The following is a 15,039-nucleotide window of genomic DNA, read 5'->3' as shown; positions in this document are numbered from 1 at the left end:
ATTGCAGCAAAAATGGGTAATTGCATGCATATATAACATATTCGACTAAACACACCGGTGAATATTGTAGCGACCGTTACCAAAGCGTCTGAAAAGAAAGGTTAGCCAGATGCTGACTAGTCTCAAAAGTCCTCATGCGCTGAATTAGAACCTTACCGTCTTCCGCATGACTCGGATGAAATCGTCTTCGGTCACTTCCCCATCACCATCCCGATCTGCCTCTTCTAACATTTCTTTGATCTCATCTTCCGTCAGTCGTTCCCCAACAAGATTTGCTACTCTTCTAATATCTGACGCTGAGATTCGTTGATTAGGATGCTTTGCGACGCCAGTACCTGTCCGCAGAGGAGATGTTCTGGCCGTGCTACGTGATCTTTGAATACTCAGATCGGGTTTGGTAAAGAGCTCAAAGACCTTTCGCATCTCTTCTCTCGCGTATTTATCTGCCTTTTTAATCTTTAGCATTAATTCAGATTAGTCTGGGACTGAACTCACCATTCTCCTTTCCATAAGCCCAAGAAACTCCTCAAAATCTATTGTGCCACTGCCATTGTCGTCCATTTCTTTTAGCATCCGCTTCACCTCATCATTACTTGGCTCGAATCCGAGCGCTCGCATTGCAACTCGCCATTCCTTCCCTGAGATCTCTCCTGACCCATCTTCATCAAATAGGTCAAACGCTTCTTTGATTTCCCTTATTTGCTCCTCGTTCAAGCGAAACTTGCGTGTTTTGGATCGAGCCGGGACGTTAGACCCCGCTGGAGGCTTTATTGCTGGCGCAGCAAGAACAGATAGGCGAGAGCTTCTTCCACTATCGATTACCCCAGATGGGGAAGACTGCAACTGTCCTACTGAGGGACGACCTGGAACTGAGGGCAACGGCGGAAGTTTACCACTTGGTGGTCGGAGTTGAGTCGACTATTAGGACCTCATAAGCGAGGTGCTTGCTTTCATATATAAAATCGAAAAGCCATTTCTCACCATGAAGCTTTGATGGGCCCCCTTAGCCTGCTAAAAGTCGTTGAATTGAGACAGAGGTGATGGACACAATTTGGGAGCTCCTGCTGACGTAATGGGTAAGGTAACAATTTCCGACCTGCACAGGGATATCGTTTGGATGTCCACCTACAGTAACAGCATGAACTTCTCATCATGGCTGGCCTTCCACGAGAGCTTATCAAGTGGATTCAGTCTCTCAGTCTTTCAGCTTCAATTAAAAACTACAAACGGTACGATATAGCATTCACACTACTGTCGCTTATAGTCAACTGACCAGACCCGACATGCAGTGATTTTGCCAATGGATTTCTGATAGCTGAGATTCTGAATAAGTACTATCCTCACGAACCTTCGCTTCAAATGCATGCATATGATACTGGGACCGGGCCTGCTGCGAAAAAGAATAACTGGGAAATGCTGGGGAGAGCATTTGCAGTGAGTACCAAGATTGCACAGCGATTTCTAGATTACGCTGGTTTCTAAGGATAGTTGAACAAAAGAAATTAGGCATACCTGTGCCCCGACGGATGAGCGAAGACGTGTCCCAAGCTAAACCTGAATCGGTTGGTTTGCTCTTGATGGTTTTGTATTCCCATGTAACAAAAAAGAAAGAGTATGGATTATTCCGTGTGATTGAAGTCAAACGAGTGAATTGATAAACCTGCATTTGAATAGGGCAAACTCAGTCTTACCAAGTCTGAAGGCCTCTAATCCTTATGGGGTGGAGGCCGATGAGGTGTCTCAGCCATCTCTAGGTGATGGGAGTGGATTCGCGGTGATCGATGCACCGCCAGGACAGATCCTACCTAGTGGTACACACATCAAAGAAGGACTTGAAGACCACGAAAGCTTGGGAAAGGTTTGTTTGAAAACAATGGCTAACAATTGGTAAACGGTCTCTCATCTCCTTTGAACAGGTCTCCATTGTGCGGGTTCTGTTGAAAGCATTAAGCATTCACGATCCATCACTTACCTTCAACCGGAGCGGATTTTCTGCGACTCAGATACGTGACCGTCTTTGTGAACACATTGAGAGTATGTCTTCACACGAAGTGCACCGTATTGAAAGCATTCTAGTGGGCAAGGTACCTATGATAATCTTGCGCGGTTGGACTAAACTGTGTAACAAAACGATATACAGGAACGGGAGATCGTCGAGATTCTGCAGCATAGCCCTCCTAATGATATAAGTATGCTTCTCGATATTTTGATAACATGCATTGCAGCTTACGAGGCAGTAGACAAGATATTTGTTGGTAAGCAGAGCGTTATGCTTTTTAAAAGTAGATCATGATAATCAACAGGCGAGCAAGCATAGCTGCAAGTTGCATCCTCCAGTTTTTTGGGCTCGCCCTTCAACATGCGTTCTCATCTCGAGGGGCTGCGTACCAACGCCTGTGCTCCGCGAAAGAATTTCCGTCCTTAGTCCACCAGCTCTCCAATCCACATACGATCAGTAAAATACCTCATATTGTCGCAATATTCCACCAATATATGGGAACAAATTTACGGGATGAAGAGAGAGTTCGATTCTGGCTGGAAATAAAGGTGATAATACGGTACACCACCGGCATCAACAAGCACTGAACCACCTGTCGTAGGCGGCGATGAGCCGAGACACTCTGCCAACTTCTACGATAACAATTGGAGGAATCCCCAGCACCAACCAATCCGTTCCCTCTACGTGCAATCCGTTCATATTCATTTTGGCCGCTTTAAGCTTCTTGCCAAACTTGCGGGAATTGCACGGTCCAAACCGTCAACTCACCACTCTTCACCTCAGCGAGTGCCTCACTGTTATAAACACCCACAGACGAAGTTTGCAAGCTCCAATGCTTAACCCTACCATGCCGGCTGAACTTCCTGCAGCTGTACTTATCCTGGCGTTTTTAGTCAGAGAAGTTGGTGTTGCTTTGGATGAGCCGCTTCTTGGGGACGTAATGGAATGCATTGGGAAAGCTGTTATGGGTAGGCGGTGCTCATCAGCTGTGCAAAAAGCCTTTGTGGCCTTTGTAGCGGCTGGCGCAAAGGCCGCGGCCCACCGAGGCAACGATGAAGAGACAGGCTTGGAAAAGGAGACGATGGTAAAAGCGGCTGCGGGTGTCTTGAAATGGTTCATGGGTGATTCGTTGCGAGTTGGTGTGTTTCTTTTTCCAGCGTATGTGAGACAAGGCGTACTAATATTTCTGTTATCGTTGCTGCCAACATCAAAGCCATTATCCTTTCGGCTCCGTTGCTCCGCAGTTATCCGACACTTTGTACCTCGTTTGTCCGTGGGCTGTTAAGTTTACCAGATAGCCAACGTGTGTGGCTATTGGACCTTGATACCTCACGGAGCGGCGAAGACTCTGCAACGACACATATTAGCTGGGATTTACCATTCCTTCTCCCTCAACGGACAGAGGGCGTTTGTCAGACGTGGTGGCCGCTGGGTGTTAGTATGGGAGTGGCCAAACTGGTAAGGAGAATAGGTAAAGTTTGAAAATGTGAGCATTATCTCAATGTCAGTGCAAGGTCAAAAATAGTCATGCGCCCCTTCCGCTGGCATATATCCATATCTTGCAAGCAATCACAAAACCCACCAATCCACATGAAGAATCAGTGGACCATTGGAGCACGCTGATGGAATATGTCGGTAACCCCCTGGTGGCCTCTCTTGCTGAAAATACCACAACCGAAGCCGCCTGTTTTCTTTTGAACAATTTCAGAATCCTATGTCCAGGTGGCCTGGTGAAGGTGACGTCATTTTCCTGGTTTGTTTATCCTCCTGTCTTCTAATACAGTTTCGGTCCATCAGTACCTTCCAGCGGTGATGGCAACCTTGATTCATGTCTATCTCACCGGACGTGGCCGTTGTCAAAACGCGATCATACAGCTTCTAACGCACTGGGCAGGGAAAAGAAGCACTCATTCTAATTCCGCTGCGAGCGTGTCTGAAAAGCTGACTTCTGATTCAAGAAGAATTTTGAATATCGTTGAGCTTGAGCTTTTCAATGGGCAGAAGCTGGATGCATCGGCTGCTGTACCGCTGCCTGTCTAGACAAATGCCACGGCTTAATGACTTGATTGTTACTGAACAAGTCATTATAATCATCCCTATTTCTGTAATATGCCACATATTCTTAATCCGATATGAATTAACGAAGTCTTCTCGCAAATCGCAATGTAAACAAAGCGGATCGGTGATCATGTACGACAATGTGCACTATACAGGCACGGTGTGTATTACATCTTGCACAGGCTTATCTGCACTAGTAGATATCTCTTAGAAAATTGACTATGCTATGTTGTCAAATTCATACCCTATAAGCGTACTACTGTGCTTGGCAGCAGGCCGATCTGCAAACTCCGGTCAAGCATCACATGACTGCACTGCTTACCTAAAAGTTCAGATCATTACTTTGCTCCTCCCCTCACAGATGCCCGAGCTGGCATTCTCATTTTGATAATGCACAGAAGCAGTCGCCAGGAAGCTCTAGCACGATCGTCTTCTCATATTGCAAGCCGCTCGGGGTCATTGTCCCATTTAGTAGGGCAGCCTGTCTCAACATCGCCCACCAAACGGGAAAGAATCAATGCTACTAGTGACCTCCGAAAGGCACAATCCCTCTGGAACAACTCTCAGCCATCGACTCATCCAACGACAGCTAGAGACGCACAAGTCACCTTCACTTTCAAGGATGTTCCACATGATCGGCGGTCGGAAGCGAAAGTGGTCTGGACTCGGCACTTCCAGTCAGAGCAGAATATGATTGAGCAGAGATATGAGAATCAGTTGCCTAAATCAAGGTAGAAGATGGTTCTAGACCTACCCCAGATGGATTTGTTGTTAATGGGCCAGCTTTTAAGCAAGCTCATCAAAGGAATGCAGCTTGAAGGTGTTGCATTTCTACAATCCGCCTTACAGGGCGTATTTGATAAGCTGACCAGAACAGTGGGTATGTTACATTGTAATTGCCTTTTGACTACATAGTTGATCGCTTACATACGTCGGATAAGAGCAACTCGGCAATCAATTGGATAAAGGAGATGCCGATTACTTGGTGACCCGATATTTCAATGATTGCATTCAGATCTTAGTGGCCTATCTGCAAAACGTAATGATGCGAAAGATCTTGTTTGTTATGAGCACAGTACCTGACAGTGGGTAGTGCTCCCTAGACGTGTCCGAGGAAGAAGGTCTCTTAAGAGATCGAGGAACTTCTGGAGATTGGATAAAGTTGATTGACGCTGTCGTGCTGTGGAATAAGGTGTACATGCGTCACCTGGTAAGTGTTGCAAGATCTTTACCTTGTTAAACATCAGAATCCAACCCTGTAGCCTTTTTCGTACACGTTAGGACTTCTTGCGCCAGCGGGACGAGCTCCTGGAACAGTTCACCCAGCAATTCGAAGAGTCAGAGGAAGAAAATCTGATTTTAAAGGATGTTTTAACTCATTCTTCTGGTGGTCGTTGTGAAGTTGTCATTAAGCGAACATTTGAGGACAAGGCTCGCCCAAAAGCAACGGTGTGTTCTCTGCTTTGCGACAGCGATATTTGAGAGATTAGCTGACAAGCCAATACCCCATAGCTACGAAACAAGAGTACCAACGCACCCGAAGAAGGACATCCTGGGTTTTGTCTCCCTTCAAAGCCAGTCTCTGCTCGCACAGTCAGCGCATTGGAGCTCCTCGAAAAGGCTGTGCCATTTGCTTCTGAACGAGGGATTGACGTGTCAGCATTGGCTTCCGCGCTCAAAAGTCTGAGCGAGGAGGATGCAGAACCAAAAGTTGGCACAGCTGCTTCTGCAGCCAAAACAGTAGAAGAGTTGCTGGCAGAGATAACCAAACCTATGGCTAAAATTCGGACGGACCAAGCGCTATCTCAAAGGTCCACCGCTCCCACGAAGATGGACTTGAGCGTTCAGACAGCACCAGATGTTATTCAAAAGCATGATGCTCAATCCGGCGTGGACAAGCCCATACCACGTTTTGAATCCGTGTGCATCCAAGCTGATATGCAACATCCAGCCGAACAGAAACTGTACGATGCTGCAATGCGCATAAACACTCTGGAAGAGAAGGTCCGTGGTTCATTGGGTCCTGCAATGGCAAGGAACGTTACACTGAATAGCGGCTGCTTTTCTGATAGCTTGAACATGCGTTACGAAAACATTCCGAAGACCTGACCACCATCACAAAAAAGGCTGAAATTGAGCGGCAAACACTTAAGACAGAATACGAGGTTGGTTGGGATGCTGCGAATACACAAGAAATGTTCCTACTGAGAATAGCGTTCTACAGATTGAAAAGCACAGGCTCATGCAAGAAAAGTATGAACTAACAACTTGGCTGCAAGATGCAGAGCGCGCCAAGCAGAGTGCTGCGAACACAACTGAGAAGCTCGAAGCAGACATTGCCAACTTAACAAGAGTGTTGGATTCATTGAGCTCACAAAGTACGGAAAGTTGAACTTAGCGATTTACATGCCCATGTATGAATTGATAATTACCCAGACAACGAGCTCAATCGTGAGAAGCGTGAGGTGGAGACGTCGAAGGCCGCCCTTGCAGCTGAGCTAGCTACCCTTAAAGGAACGTACGCATGCATCGAGGCTCAATATCTCACGTCGACAGCAGATGCAAAGGACTTGAAAGAGAAGGTCGACTCGCTACAGAAAGGCCTGTCCGAAGCACGAAAACAGCTGGCAGACTTGGAAAGGGAGCGAGTCCAGTGGGAAAAAACAGCCAGTGACGCAATTCATGCCGAGCGAGCGGCTGTCACACAATTTCAAGAGATACAAGAGGAAATAGCACGAGTGCAAGATAGTAACCAAAAGCTTTCCGATTCCAGCCTCGAACTTGAACGGATGCTACAAATTGCAAATGTAAAGAATAAGGAGCTAACAAATCTTTTGAACGTCCTGATGAAATTTCCGGATGCCAGTCTGGGACATGACGTAGCACTTTCAGGTTCGATATCAGAGTGGTGGTCTGGCTAAGTAGCAAACTGACGATGATTATCATGTCCTAGATCTTCCACTGGCTGATGAAGCGGACAAAATCTTGAAAGATATGATTAATAGCAACAATCTTCGGATATCGCTACTAGAACAAAAGAACAACGAATTTCGTGTGCTAAGACTGCAGCAGTGTGCGTAACAGCATCAAATTTCACAATGTTTTATACTATGCTGATGATTGATCAATAGCGTCCCGCATCACTGCCTCCGTCCAGGGGAAGCCAGAGCCGAAAACTGCTCTTTATGATAACCATGCCTTACAACGTGCTACTGATGCAATTGTAATACGGCATTTAGAAGAACAAGCCGCGATCAGGGTTGCGGCTGCAGCCGCAGCCGCTACAAAATCAACGGCAGGCATTTTGCAGGCAACAGCTGGTGCAAACATTTCGCGCCCTCGCCCGCAATCTCCGAGCCCACCTGCCCTTCTAGCAGCTTGGGGCCCATCCGCAGCAATGGCTTCCCAACCTTCCGTACCGGATACGACAAGACATAGAAGCGCAGGGATGGGTACGACCAGATACCCACCAAACCCGGAACTTGAGTCCTTCCCGTCATCGCCTTCAAAGGCAGAGCGACAGATACGGCAGTATCATGTGACACATCAGCATACCGTACCAAGAAAAGAGGCCCAAGGTCCTCCAATTACCAGAAAGCTTCGTTGGAATATACCATAACCCTCGTAGAATTTGGTGGGATCTCCTCAGGCCGGTACATTTATGGCCTGCTATCGAGACATAGGGCGCCACAAGACGTAGAAATGCCCGAACATATATATATAAATTACAATGCGACAACGTACATAACTTAGACTTTCAAAGTACTCTATAGTTTTCTCCGTTTTAGACGTAATATTTTACTCTTTCCCCCGACTGCTTTCGCCTCTTCCCACAAGCACAGGGCCTGTATTACCTTGCTTTCCTCTTTTAAGATACTACCAATCGTCATTGAAGGTGTTGCAATGATTTCTTCCAGCTCCCGATGCAGATTGATTGTTTTTTCGAAAGCGGCCTCAATATCGTAACCATACGTTGTCCACTCAGGTGGAACTAGGCAGTGGGTTGAATTCTGGCGCTTGTGCAGACAGAAATGCGTTGGAGAATAATATCCAAGACATCCGGTAGCATGACACTCCCCCAAAGACGTAGGTGAAGACAGCGGGACAGTTCCAATCATAGATTGCAACCGGCTTGGATACGGTGGATAGCGTTCTGCGATAGTTGATGGGCCAGTGCTGGTGGGAAGGGGAGATGGAGATGAGCCGGTGATAGTTGACCAGTTCTCCGTGGGTGCAGGAGAACCGTAGCTGTTCTCTAGGCTGCCGCAAGATTGGGATGGAGCCGAAAACGTTTGAGATGTACAGTGGGCTGATGCGGAATTGTTGTAAGATGATGATGCAAGTTGAGATATCGGGGCCGGCTGAGGGGTTGGTGGGTCCGCTGTGGGTGCTGCACTTGAAGGGCTTGCGCTTGATGGTACAACAGATGAATTGAAGGGTCCCCGTAGTATGTTTGATTTGAGCTCTGCGTGATGTTCATTAGTGTCAAAACTATTGACAATTAGAATTCTTTAATACGTACTCTCCATCAACCAGCTGCCAAACGTAGGAAATCGTCGCCCCATTTGCCACAGCCATTCGTTCACTGTGCCTTCAGTTGGAGGTGGACAGTTACAAGCGCCTGAAAGCCATTCTCGCAATCGATATACTAGTTCGGCTGGATCTCTATAAGGCGACGCATGATGAGATGCTACGTGCTAGCAGCAGGAAGGATCTTGCCTCTTAATACCAACCTAACATGCGCCAGTCCCATAAAACCATTCGTTGCCCAACGCTCAAAGGCCTGTTGGACGGGAAGTCGTTAGGTTATTCTGGAAAATGAGAATGTGCGGCTGCGCAAATTCTTCTCCCGCTGAAAGACGAATGGGACAGTATACCTCTAACATCTTGTCATTGGGACTTAGTTTATCTGAATCCGGCACCGCCATTTGCTTCTCCTGCGCCAGCATGCTTTCACTCTTTGAGAGACGATCTCCGTCGGAGATAATACCTTGCTGTATAAAGCGGATGCCCAGCGCGTTGAATGAGGTTGAGTATCCACAAGATATCGTTCTAAGGAAGCATCAGTTTCCGGACCTCTAGCAGATGTTTTACAGCGAGTGGCCTACCTCAAAACTCGTGTCCTGCTCCTCAGATCTCCTGGGTCGAATGCAGGAGCTTTCGGGTGAGCGCTGGAGGAACACGCTTATCCAACTCGTGACACGTGACTGTCGGACAGAACGCTGCGCATAAGTTGTTACCGTCGGCCCCTACCCGAAAGGAGAGACTCCTTTCAACATAAGTTAATATTGGAGGAATCGGCGTAAGGAACAGGGGATAGTCCATGGTGAGAGCGACAAGCCAGACATCTTGTAACTCTCGTACCGGATGTGATACTCTTGGGGGTGGTTGCTGAACCTTACGTGATTGCATTGGCTAATCATGTCACGTGATGCATCGTCCCCGCTCCCAACTAGCTGCCGAGTGGTCAGCGAAGATCACCACGGTCAATGGGGTGATCACTTTTAGATAGACCACTAGCATGTCTCAAGATCCTTCACAAGATGTCGCCACGGAATTTGAAGAGGCTGCAAACCATGAGACGATCAAACTCAGTCCCGAGCTAGACCATGCTATTTCCAACATTCTCGAAACAAAGGATCCCTTGGACTCTAGTGACTTTGACCCTATAGAGTACATCAACTTGATATTCCCAGGCGGTGGGTATATGCAAATGTACATTGTTGTTAGTGATTCATTTGCGATACTTGCTCCTTTATCATCGTGTTCTGGCGAAACATGCAGACGTTGCGATCTGCGTACGCGGAGAGGCCCTACTTTATTAGGTGCTCAAGGCTAAGCTTGTTTTCTTGTTTGCCAAATAGAGGACTCTTTAGCGACTGTGGACACAGTTCTTGCAAAATTGCGAAACAAAATATGGGCAATGGATAAGGAAATGCGAGAGCTGGTACGGTCTCAAACTGATGCCGGAGTCCGGGGACAGAAGCAATTGGAGGAAACTAGGCAAGCCATACAGGTACAATAGTAATGATATTCATTGGCGTGCACAAGGACTTCTCCTCTAACATATTTTTGGCCCATCCAGGAATTGTTCAACAGCATCAAACAGATTAAAGAACAAGCAGCGGAATCGGAACGCATGGTTCAGGAGATAACTCGAGACATAAAGTCTTTGGATCATGCCAAGAAAAATCTTACATCTTCCGTGACGGTGCTTCGAAGGCTTCAAATGCTTGGTCAGTCTGTGGCATTACCAATCTTTGTTCCACTTAGTTCGCATGACGGCTGACCTTGTGTAATAATAAAGTATCAGCGGTTGAACAATTGCGAACTATGGCTGGCAAGAAGCAATATATTGAGGCGGCACAACTTGTACAGGTATGACTCCAAACCCAACACTGTTGTCAAAGTCACCAGCAAGTCATTCAGCCCGTGTGACGCGCGCTTGCCCACTATTAGGTTATAAATCAGCTGCTGGCACATTTCAAGACATATCGCAGCGTGAACCAGATTGCTGCACTGCTGGACAGTGTCACGCAGCTTCAGGCGGACATCAAGCGACAGATCTTCCGCGACTTTGAATCAGGGTTGGTTGCTACTGGTTGTTCGGTTAAGTGCGAGCCATCCATTAACGTGCAACAGATTTGTAGGCGGCGCTTTGCGAAGCCAGCTAGGACTTCTGAGCGATGCATGCTTAGTCATCAATATTTTGGAAGGGGATGCAAGGTACTACCGGTCACGAAATTAGAAAAAGTTATATATGAAATTCACTAACTGTTGCAATGCAGACAAAGCCTTATCAACTGGTATTGTGATATTCATTTGAAAGATTATCGCGGAATTTTCCGCAACAATCCAGAGGTGTGAAAGTACAGTTATGAGCCATACATCAAATGAGAGACACTGCTGAGACACATTATCACTTAATAGGTTGCAGGATTGGGTGATGTGTCACGACGTTATGCTTGGTTGAAGCGGCTCCTGAAAACATATGATGAAGACCATGCAGTTATATTCCCTCCAGAATGGAAAGTTGCAGAGGTCCTCTGTGATAAGTTCTGCCACGATACAAGGTCGGTGTTGAGGGTTCAGGTGATGGACGTGGCACTTACTTTTTATGTCTGCTTATAGACAAGATCTCTCAGAAGTCCTAGCCAGAGCGGACAACTCTATGGATGTCAAATTAATGCTACAAGCATTGCAGACTACCATGGACTTTGAGGGGAAACTTGATAAGCGGTTTGGAATACATGTGAGCAGTTTACACGGTTCAACAGATGTAACTTGGGGCTCAAAAATCCGTGCCTAGAATCTTGAGGAAGAAAGTGGCCCTACGAGTGATGATGTCCAACCACCGAAAACTTCGAGATTTTTCAAAATCATATCATCTGTCTTCGAGCCATATCTTCGGCATTACATCGAAATTGAAGACAGGTATGCTCGAGTCAACTTACGACCGCCATGATCGATGAAGCTCAATCCTGTCTCTGATACTCCAATTCTAGGTCTTTGAGTGATATCATGGAACAATACCGGGCGCGACCAGTTTTGCAGGAGGAAGATGCGGTTTTATCTTCGAGTACCGATTTGTTCTACTTGTACCGTCAGACTTTGGTTCAGTGCGCAAAGCTCTCAACAAACAAACCCTTCCTGGATTTGGTTCGATTGTTTGCCAAATGGCTGAAGCAATATGCCGACTTATTATCTTCCAAGCTGCCGAAGTAGGAATAAACAAGTTGGGTTGGAAAGCGAAGCCACTAAATCAGATATTATTTACAGAGATGATAAGAAAGCAATCACGGAAGATGAAATTCGTATCACCTGTTTAATCATTAACACGGGAGATTATTGCACTACTACTACAACACAGGTAGAATGGCACGTAACTTCGTTGGCTCCTCGTTCGGATCTAACTACGTACAAAAAGCTCGAAGAAAAATTATCCGAGAAGATTGATGAAGAATTTAGACCACTGGTAAATTTCAACCGAGAGCGTGATGCGTTCCTCGAGTATGTACAACTGAGTTCCGCATTGGTGCCCAATTATTGGCTCATTACTACAATATGTAGCGTCTCAAGCACCGGGATAAAGATCCTTGTTCACGGTATAGAAAACTGCGTCGAACCTGCACTCAATAGCATGTTGAAACGCCCATGGGGGACACTTGAGGCTGTTGGTGATCAGTCCGAGTATGTGACAATAATTGCACAGACATTGATGTCGACGGTCACGGTGGCGCGACGAACTTTTGCGAGCAATACAAAATATTTTAGGACATTCTGTGATAAGTTTGCCGAGTAGGTGTTACGCGTTTCCCGGTTCAAAGAGATGTCTGTTCAACAATGTACCATACTCCCACTTTCGGTCAAAGGTCCTTCCTCGGTCGCTATTACAATACCATTTTTCGATGTAAGCCGGTATCAGAAATTGGTGCTGAACAGGTATGAGGCGCTGTCGTACTTTAGCTTCACTCACAGCTGACATTCGGGTTGACATAGATGCTCCTTGACACACATGCCCTCAAAACTATCTTCATTCAAATGGCCAACATCAATTCCGATACCCCAAGTCAACCTCCTGCGACGTGCGTATTTTAGACGGACTCATCTGCCAAACGACGTATTTACCTTCACATCTGATGCAGATACATCAAAATTGTGACCAAGGCTGTGACCAAGGTCGAGCAACTGTTGAAAGTGGTCCTCAGACCTTATCAACCAGTAGAAGGCATTGTTGAAACGTACCTGTTGCTGTTCAATGACCACAGCTTGACAAATTTCCAAAAGGTTTTGGAGCTGAAGGTGCGACTTACACATGTCGATCTGGTTTGCATGGATTGATGATAACATGACCTTCATAAAACTTAACGCTTCCAACATAGGGACTCAAGCGTGTCGAACAGCAAACCGTGATAGAAGCATTCCAAAGACGTGTACCGACAGATTCTTTGCCCGGTGGATCGACGGGCACACTAAGCGGAAACCCTGCAGGATCGTCATTTACAAATGCTATGAACGCTATAAGCGGTTCGACGACATCCACAGGCGGCAAGATTGAATCAGGATTCCGGAAATTCGTGGCCGGGATGAAGCGCAGTTGATGAAAAATGTATAAGCGAATGTATATTTATTACAGCAGTCACATATATAACGATGCAGCGGCAGGTCTGTATTGTAGCGCGTGCGTGTGTAATGTACATTTACAGGTGGCCCAACTCCTAGAAAGATTCTGTTGAGTTTGCCTGTCCTTTTTCTTTTATAAAGATCAGCGATGCAGTTACTATACCTTCAATGATTGCTCAATCGCAGCAAGAGTCTTGTCGAGATGGTGGTTCTCTAGATTGACGGCACTGACATTCATCTGATGCGCTGCTCATCAGAATTCACATGTATACTATCAAAGTGACTGGCATAACCTACATGTCCCACTCGGAAGTACTTGGTAGAGTGCTGAGGATGAAGTCCACCGGCCACAACGACACCATGGGAACCGATCTTCTGCAACAACTCGGGTCCCTTAACAGTTTCTGGGTAGTATACAGCACTGAGTGTGTTGGCTGCAACCTCCCGGTTCACTGGAACCTATGACAATCTGTCAAGATATGACCGCGCTGCAAACAGCTAGATGCACAGAAAGCTGAGGCCCATACCAGCTTAAGTCCCCATTGTTCAAGAGCATCTTTAACTTTCTTGGAAGCTTCGCGATGCTTCGCGAAGCGAGTGTCCATCCCCTGCGCCACGAGTTGCTGCAAACTGACTTCAAGAGCCAAAATCAACTGAACTGATGGAGTAGCAAAGTATGACGGTTTGCGTGCCTCGTAGCTCTTCATAATGGGCAGCCACTTCTTGAACGAACCGAAGTACGTGGTGGGCCCAGCCTTACGGTTGGCAGCAACCTCAAGCGCACGTTGGCTGACAACCATGATTGCTAGACCGGGTGGAGTACCGAGCGCCTTTTGACTGGCAGTCAATACCACGTCGATACCTGATCAAATGTCAGTCACTCTGCAAGATACAAAAAAAGGTGGTGTGCCACATACCCCACTCCTCTTGCCTAATCTCCTCAGCACCAACAGAGCAAACACCATCCAAAGCAATGAGGGTCTCTGGAGACTTCTCTTTGACAAGCTTCGCAATGGATTTGATATCGGCAAATACACCAGTTGAGGTATCCACGTGAGTAACCGTAACAAGCTTGTACTTTTTCTGGCTTAAAGCTTCCGCTATTTGCTCAAGAGTTGGACGGTCGCCGAATGGCGCTCGTACATGGGTGACATTTGCTCCGTAGACGCCAAGACTTTATAGGACATGTGAGAAAATCATCAGTCCCAACCTGCTCGAAGGTCGCTATTGCCTACCATTCACCGAACCAGTCACCAAAGACGCCCGTATTAACTACAAGCACGTCTTCGCCCGGTTCAACAAGGTTGGCAGCGGTCATGTCCCAGGTGAGAGTACCTAACGATTTTTAGATGAGCTTGGAAGTTCGTGGGTGTCAACAAAACAAACACAAACCGGATCCGGCAACAATGAATGGTTGACCATTCTATAAATATATAAACAATTAATAACATCATCCCAACGAAGTTCCTGTGTGCCATACATACAGGTGCTAGGAAAACTTTCCTCAACAGCTCCAACGCACTGCCAAACTTTTCAATGAAGTCAGGGGCCACGTGAGATGTGGCCGGGGTAGCCATCGCATTTGTAACTGCGGCGTCGAATTCGACGGGCCCTTAACAACCCAAAAGATTTAGGAGCTGCCCTATCTGTAGAAGACAGTTGATGCCGGGTGCTCACCAGGAATCATGCAAAGCTTGTGTGACATGGCTCGGGTTTGTTGCAGAACTGAAAGGCTAGAAATCGCAGATGTTGATGCTGTGCTACGCAAAATAGTGGTAGGTACCCAAGGATGAAAAGTAGATGGGCGAGGAATGCGAACCGATCTGAGCATGAAACCTGTGGACCAAGATGCCTCGGCG

At 46.8% G+C, this 15,039-nt stretch overlaps 6 protein-coding genes across 6 annotated transcripts; 3 read left to right on the top strand and 3 right to left on the bottom strand.

Annotated features, from left to right (window-relative positions):
• Positions 1-13: 13 nt before the first annotated feature.
• SPPG_00949 (uncharacterized protein) lies at positions 14-1,061 on the bottom strand. Its single transcript, XM_016749276.1, has 4 exons — positions 982-1,061; positions 496-918; positions 157-447; positions 14-88 (listed from the first exon to the last, which is right to left on the bottom strand). Exons 1-4 carry the CDS (start codon positions 982-984, stop codon positions 77-79), a joined length of 729 nt encoding a protein of 242 aa, XP_016611505.1. The 5' UTR covers positions 985-1,061; the 3' UTR covers positions 14-76.
• On the top strand, positions 1,049-4,195 carry SPPG_00948 (uncharacterized protein). The gene is made up of 11 exons (XM_016749275.1): positions 1,049-1,229; positions 1,290-1,434; positions 1,500-1,612; positions 1,675-1,858; positions 1,917-2,084; positions 2,141-2,255; positions 2,318-2,547; positions 2,601-3,138; positions 3,213-3,457; positions 3,514-3,735; positions 3,797-4,195. The coding sequence occupies exons 1-11, from the start codon at positions 1,153-1,155 to the stop codon at positions 4,037-4,039; spliced, it is 2,280 nt and encodes a 759-aa protein (XP_016611504.1). The 5' UTR covers positions 1,049-1,152; the 3' UTR covers positions 4,040-4,195.
• A 239-nt stretch (positions 4,196-4,434) lies between these two features.
• SPPG_00947 (uncharacterized protein) lies at positions 4,435-7,870 on the top strand. Its single transcript, XM_016749274.1, has 11 exons — positions 4,435-4,788; positions 4,849-4,937; positions 4,999-5,096; positions 5,151-5,267; positions 5,339-5,506; positions 5,570-6,061; positions 6,130-6,222; positions 6,282-6,435; positions 6,494-6,949; positions 7,011-7,130; positions 7,189-7,870. Exons 1-11 carry the CDS (start codon positions 4,448-4,450, stop codon positions 7,674-7,676), a joined length of 2,616 nt encoding a protein of 871 aa, XP_016611503.1. The 5' UTR covers positions 4,435-4,447; the 3' UTR covers positions 7,677-7,870.
• Positions 7,761-9,382, bottom strand: SPPG_00946 (uncharacterized protein; the record flags this gene model as incomplete). The annotated part of the gene is made up of 6 exons (XM_016749273.1): positions 7,761-8,522; positions 8,580-8,722; positions 8,791-8,840; positions 8,935-9,109; positions 9,166-9,196; positions 9,298-9,382. 6 exons carry the CDS (start codon positions 9,380-9,382, stop codon positions 7,825-7,827), a joined length of 1,182 nt encoding a protein of 393 aa, XP_016611502.1. The 3' UTR covers positions 7,761-7,824.
• A 158-nt stretch (positions 9,383-9,540) lies between these two features.
• On the top strand, positions 9,541-13,221 carry SPPG_00945 (uncharacterized protein). The gene is made up of 18 exons (XM_016749272.1): positions 9,541-9,756; positions 9,922-10,073; positions 10,143-10,293; positions 10,365-10,435; positions 10,517-10,644; positions 10,700-10,783; positions 10,846-10,918; positions 10,988-11,130; positions 11,189-11,309; positions 11,367-11,491; positions 11,563-11,778; positions 11,837-11,927; positions 11,985-12,067; positions 12,128-12,355; positions 12,430-12,499; positions 12,557-12,642; positions 12,703-12,859; positions 12,940-13,221. The coding sequence occupies exons 1-18, from the start codon at positions 9,579-9,581 to the stop codon at positions 13,156-13,158; spliced, it is 2,376 nt and encodes a 791-aa protein (XP_016611501.1). The 5' UTR covers positions 9,541-9,578; the 3' UTR covers positions 13,159-13,221.
• On the bottom strand, positions 13,149-15,025 carry SPPG_00944 (alanine--glyoxylate transaminase). The gene is made up of 9 exons (XM_016749271.1): positions 14,858-15,025; positions 14,665-14,792; positions 14,573-14,603; positions 14,416-14,515; positions 14,098-14,354; positions 13,708-14,042; positions 13,478-13,639; positions 13,344-13,418; positions 13,149-13,275 (listed from the first exon to the last, which is right to left on the bottom strand). Exons 1-9 carry the CDS (start codon positions 15,009-15,011, stop codon positions 13,258-13,260), a joined length of 1,260 nt encoding a protein of 419 aa, XP_016611500.1. The 5' UTR covers positions 15,012-15,025; the 3' UTR covers positions 13,149-13,257.
• Positions 15,026-15,039: the final 14 nt, after the last annotated feature.

This window comes from Spizellomyces punctatus (assembly GCF_000182565.1).
Source record: "Spizellomyces punctatus DAOM BR117 chromosome Unknown supercont1.2, whole genome shotgun sequence".
In the NCBI taxonomy this organism is placed as follows: Eukaryota; Fungi; Chytridiomycota; class Chytridiomycetes; order Spizellomycetales; family Spizellomycetaceae; genus Spizellomyces; species Spizellomyces punctatus.
This window is presented reverse-complemented; position numbering and strand designations above follow the sequence as displayed.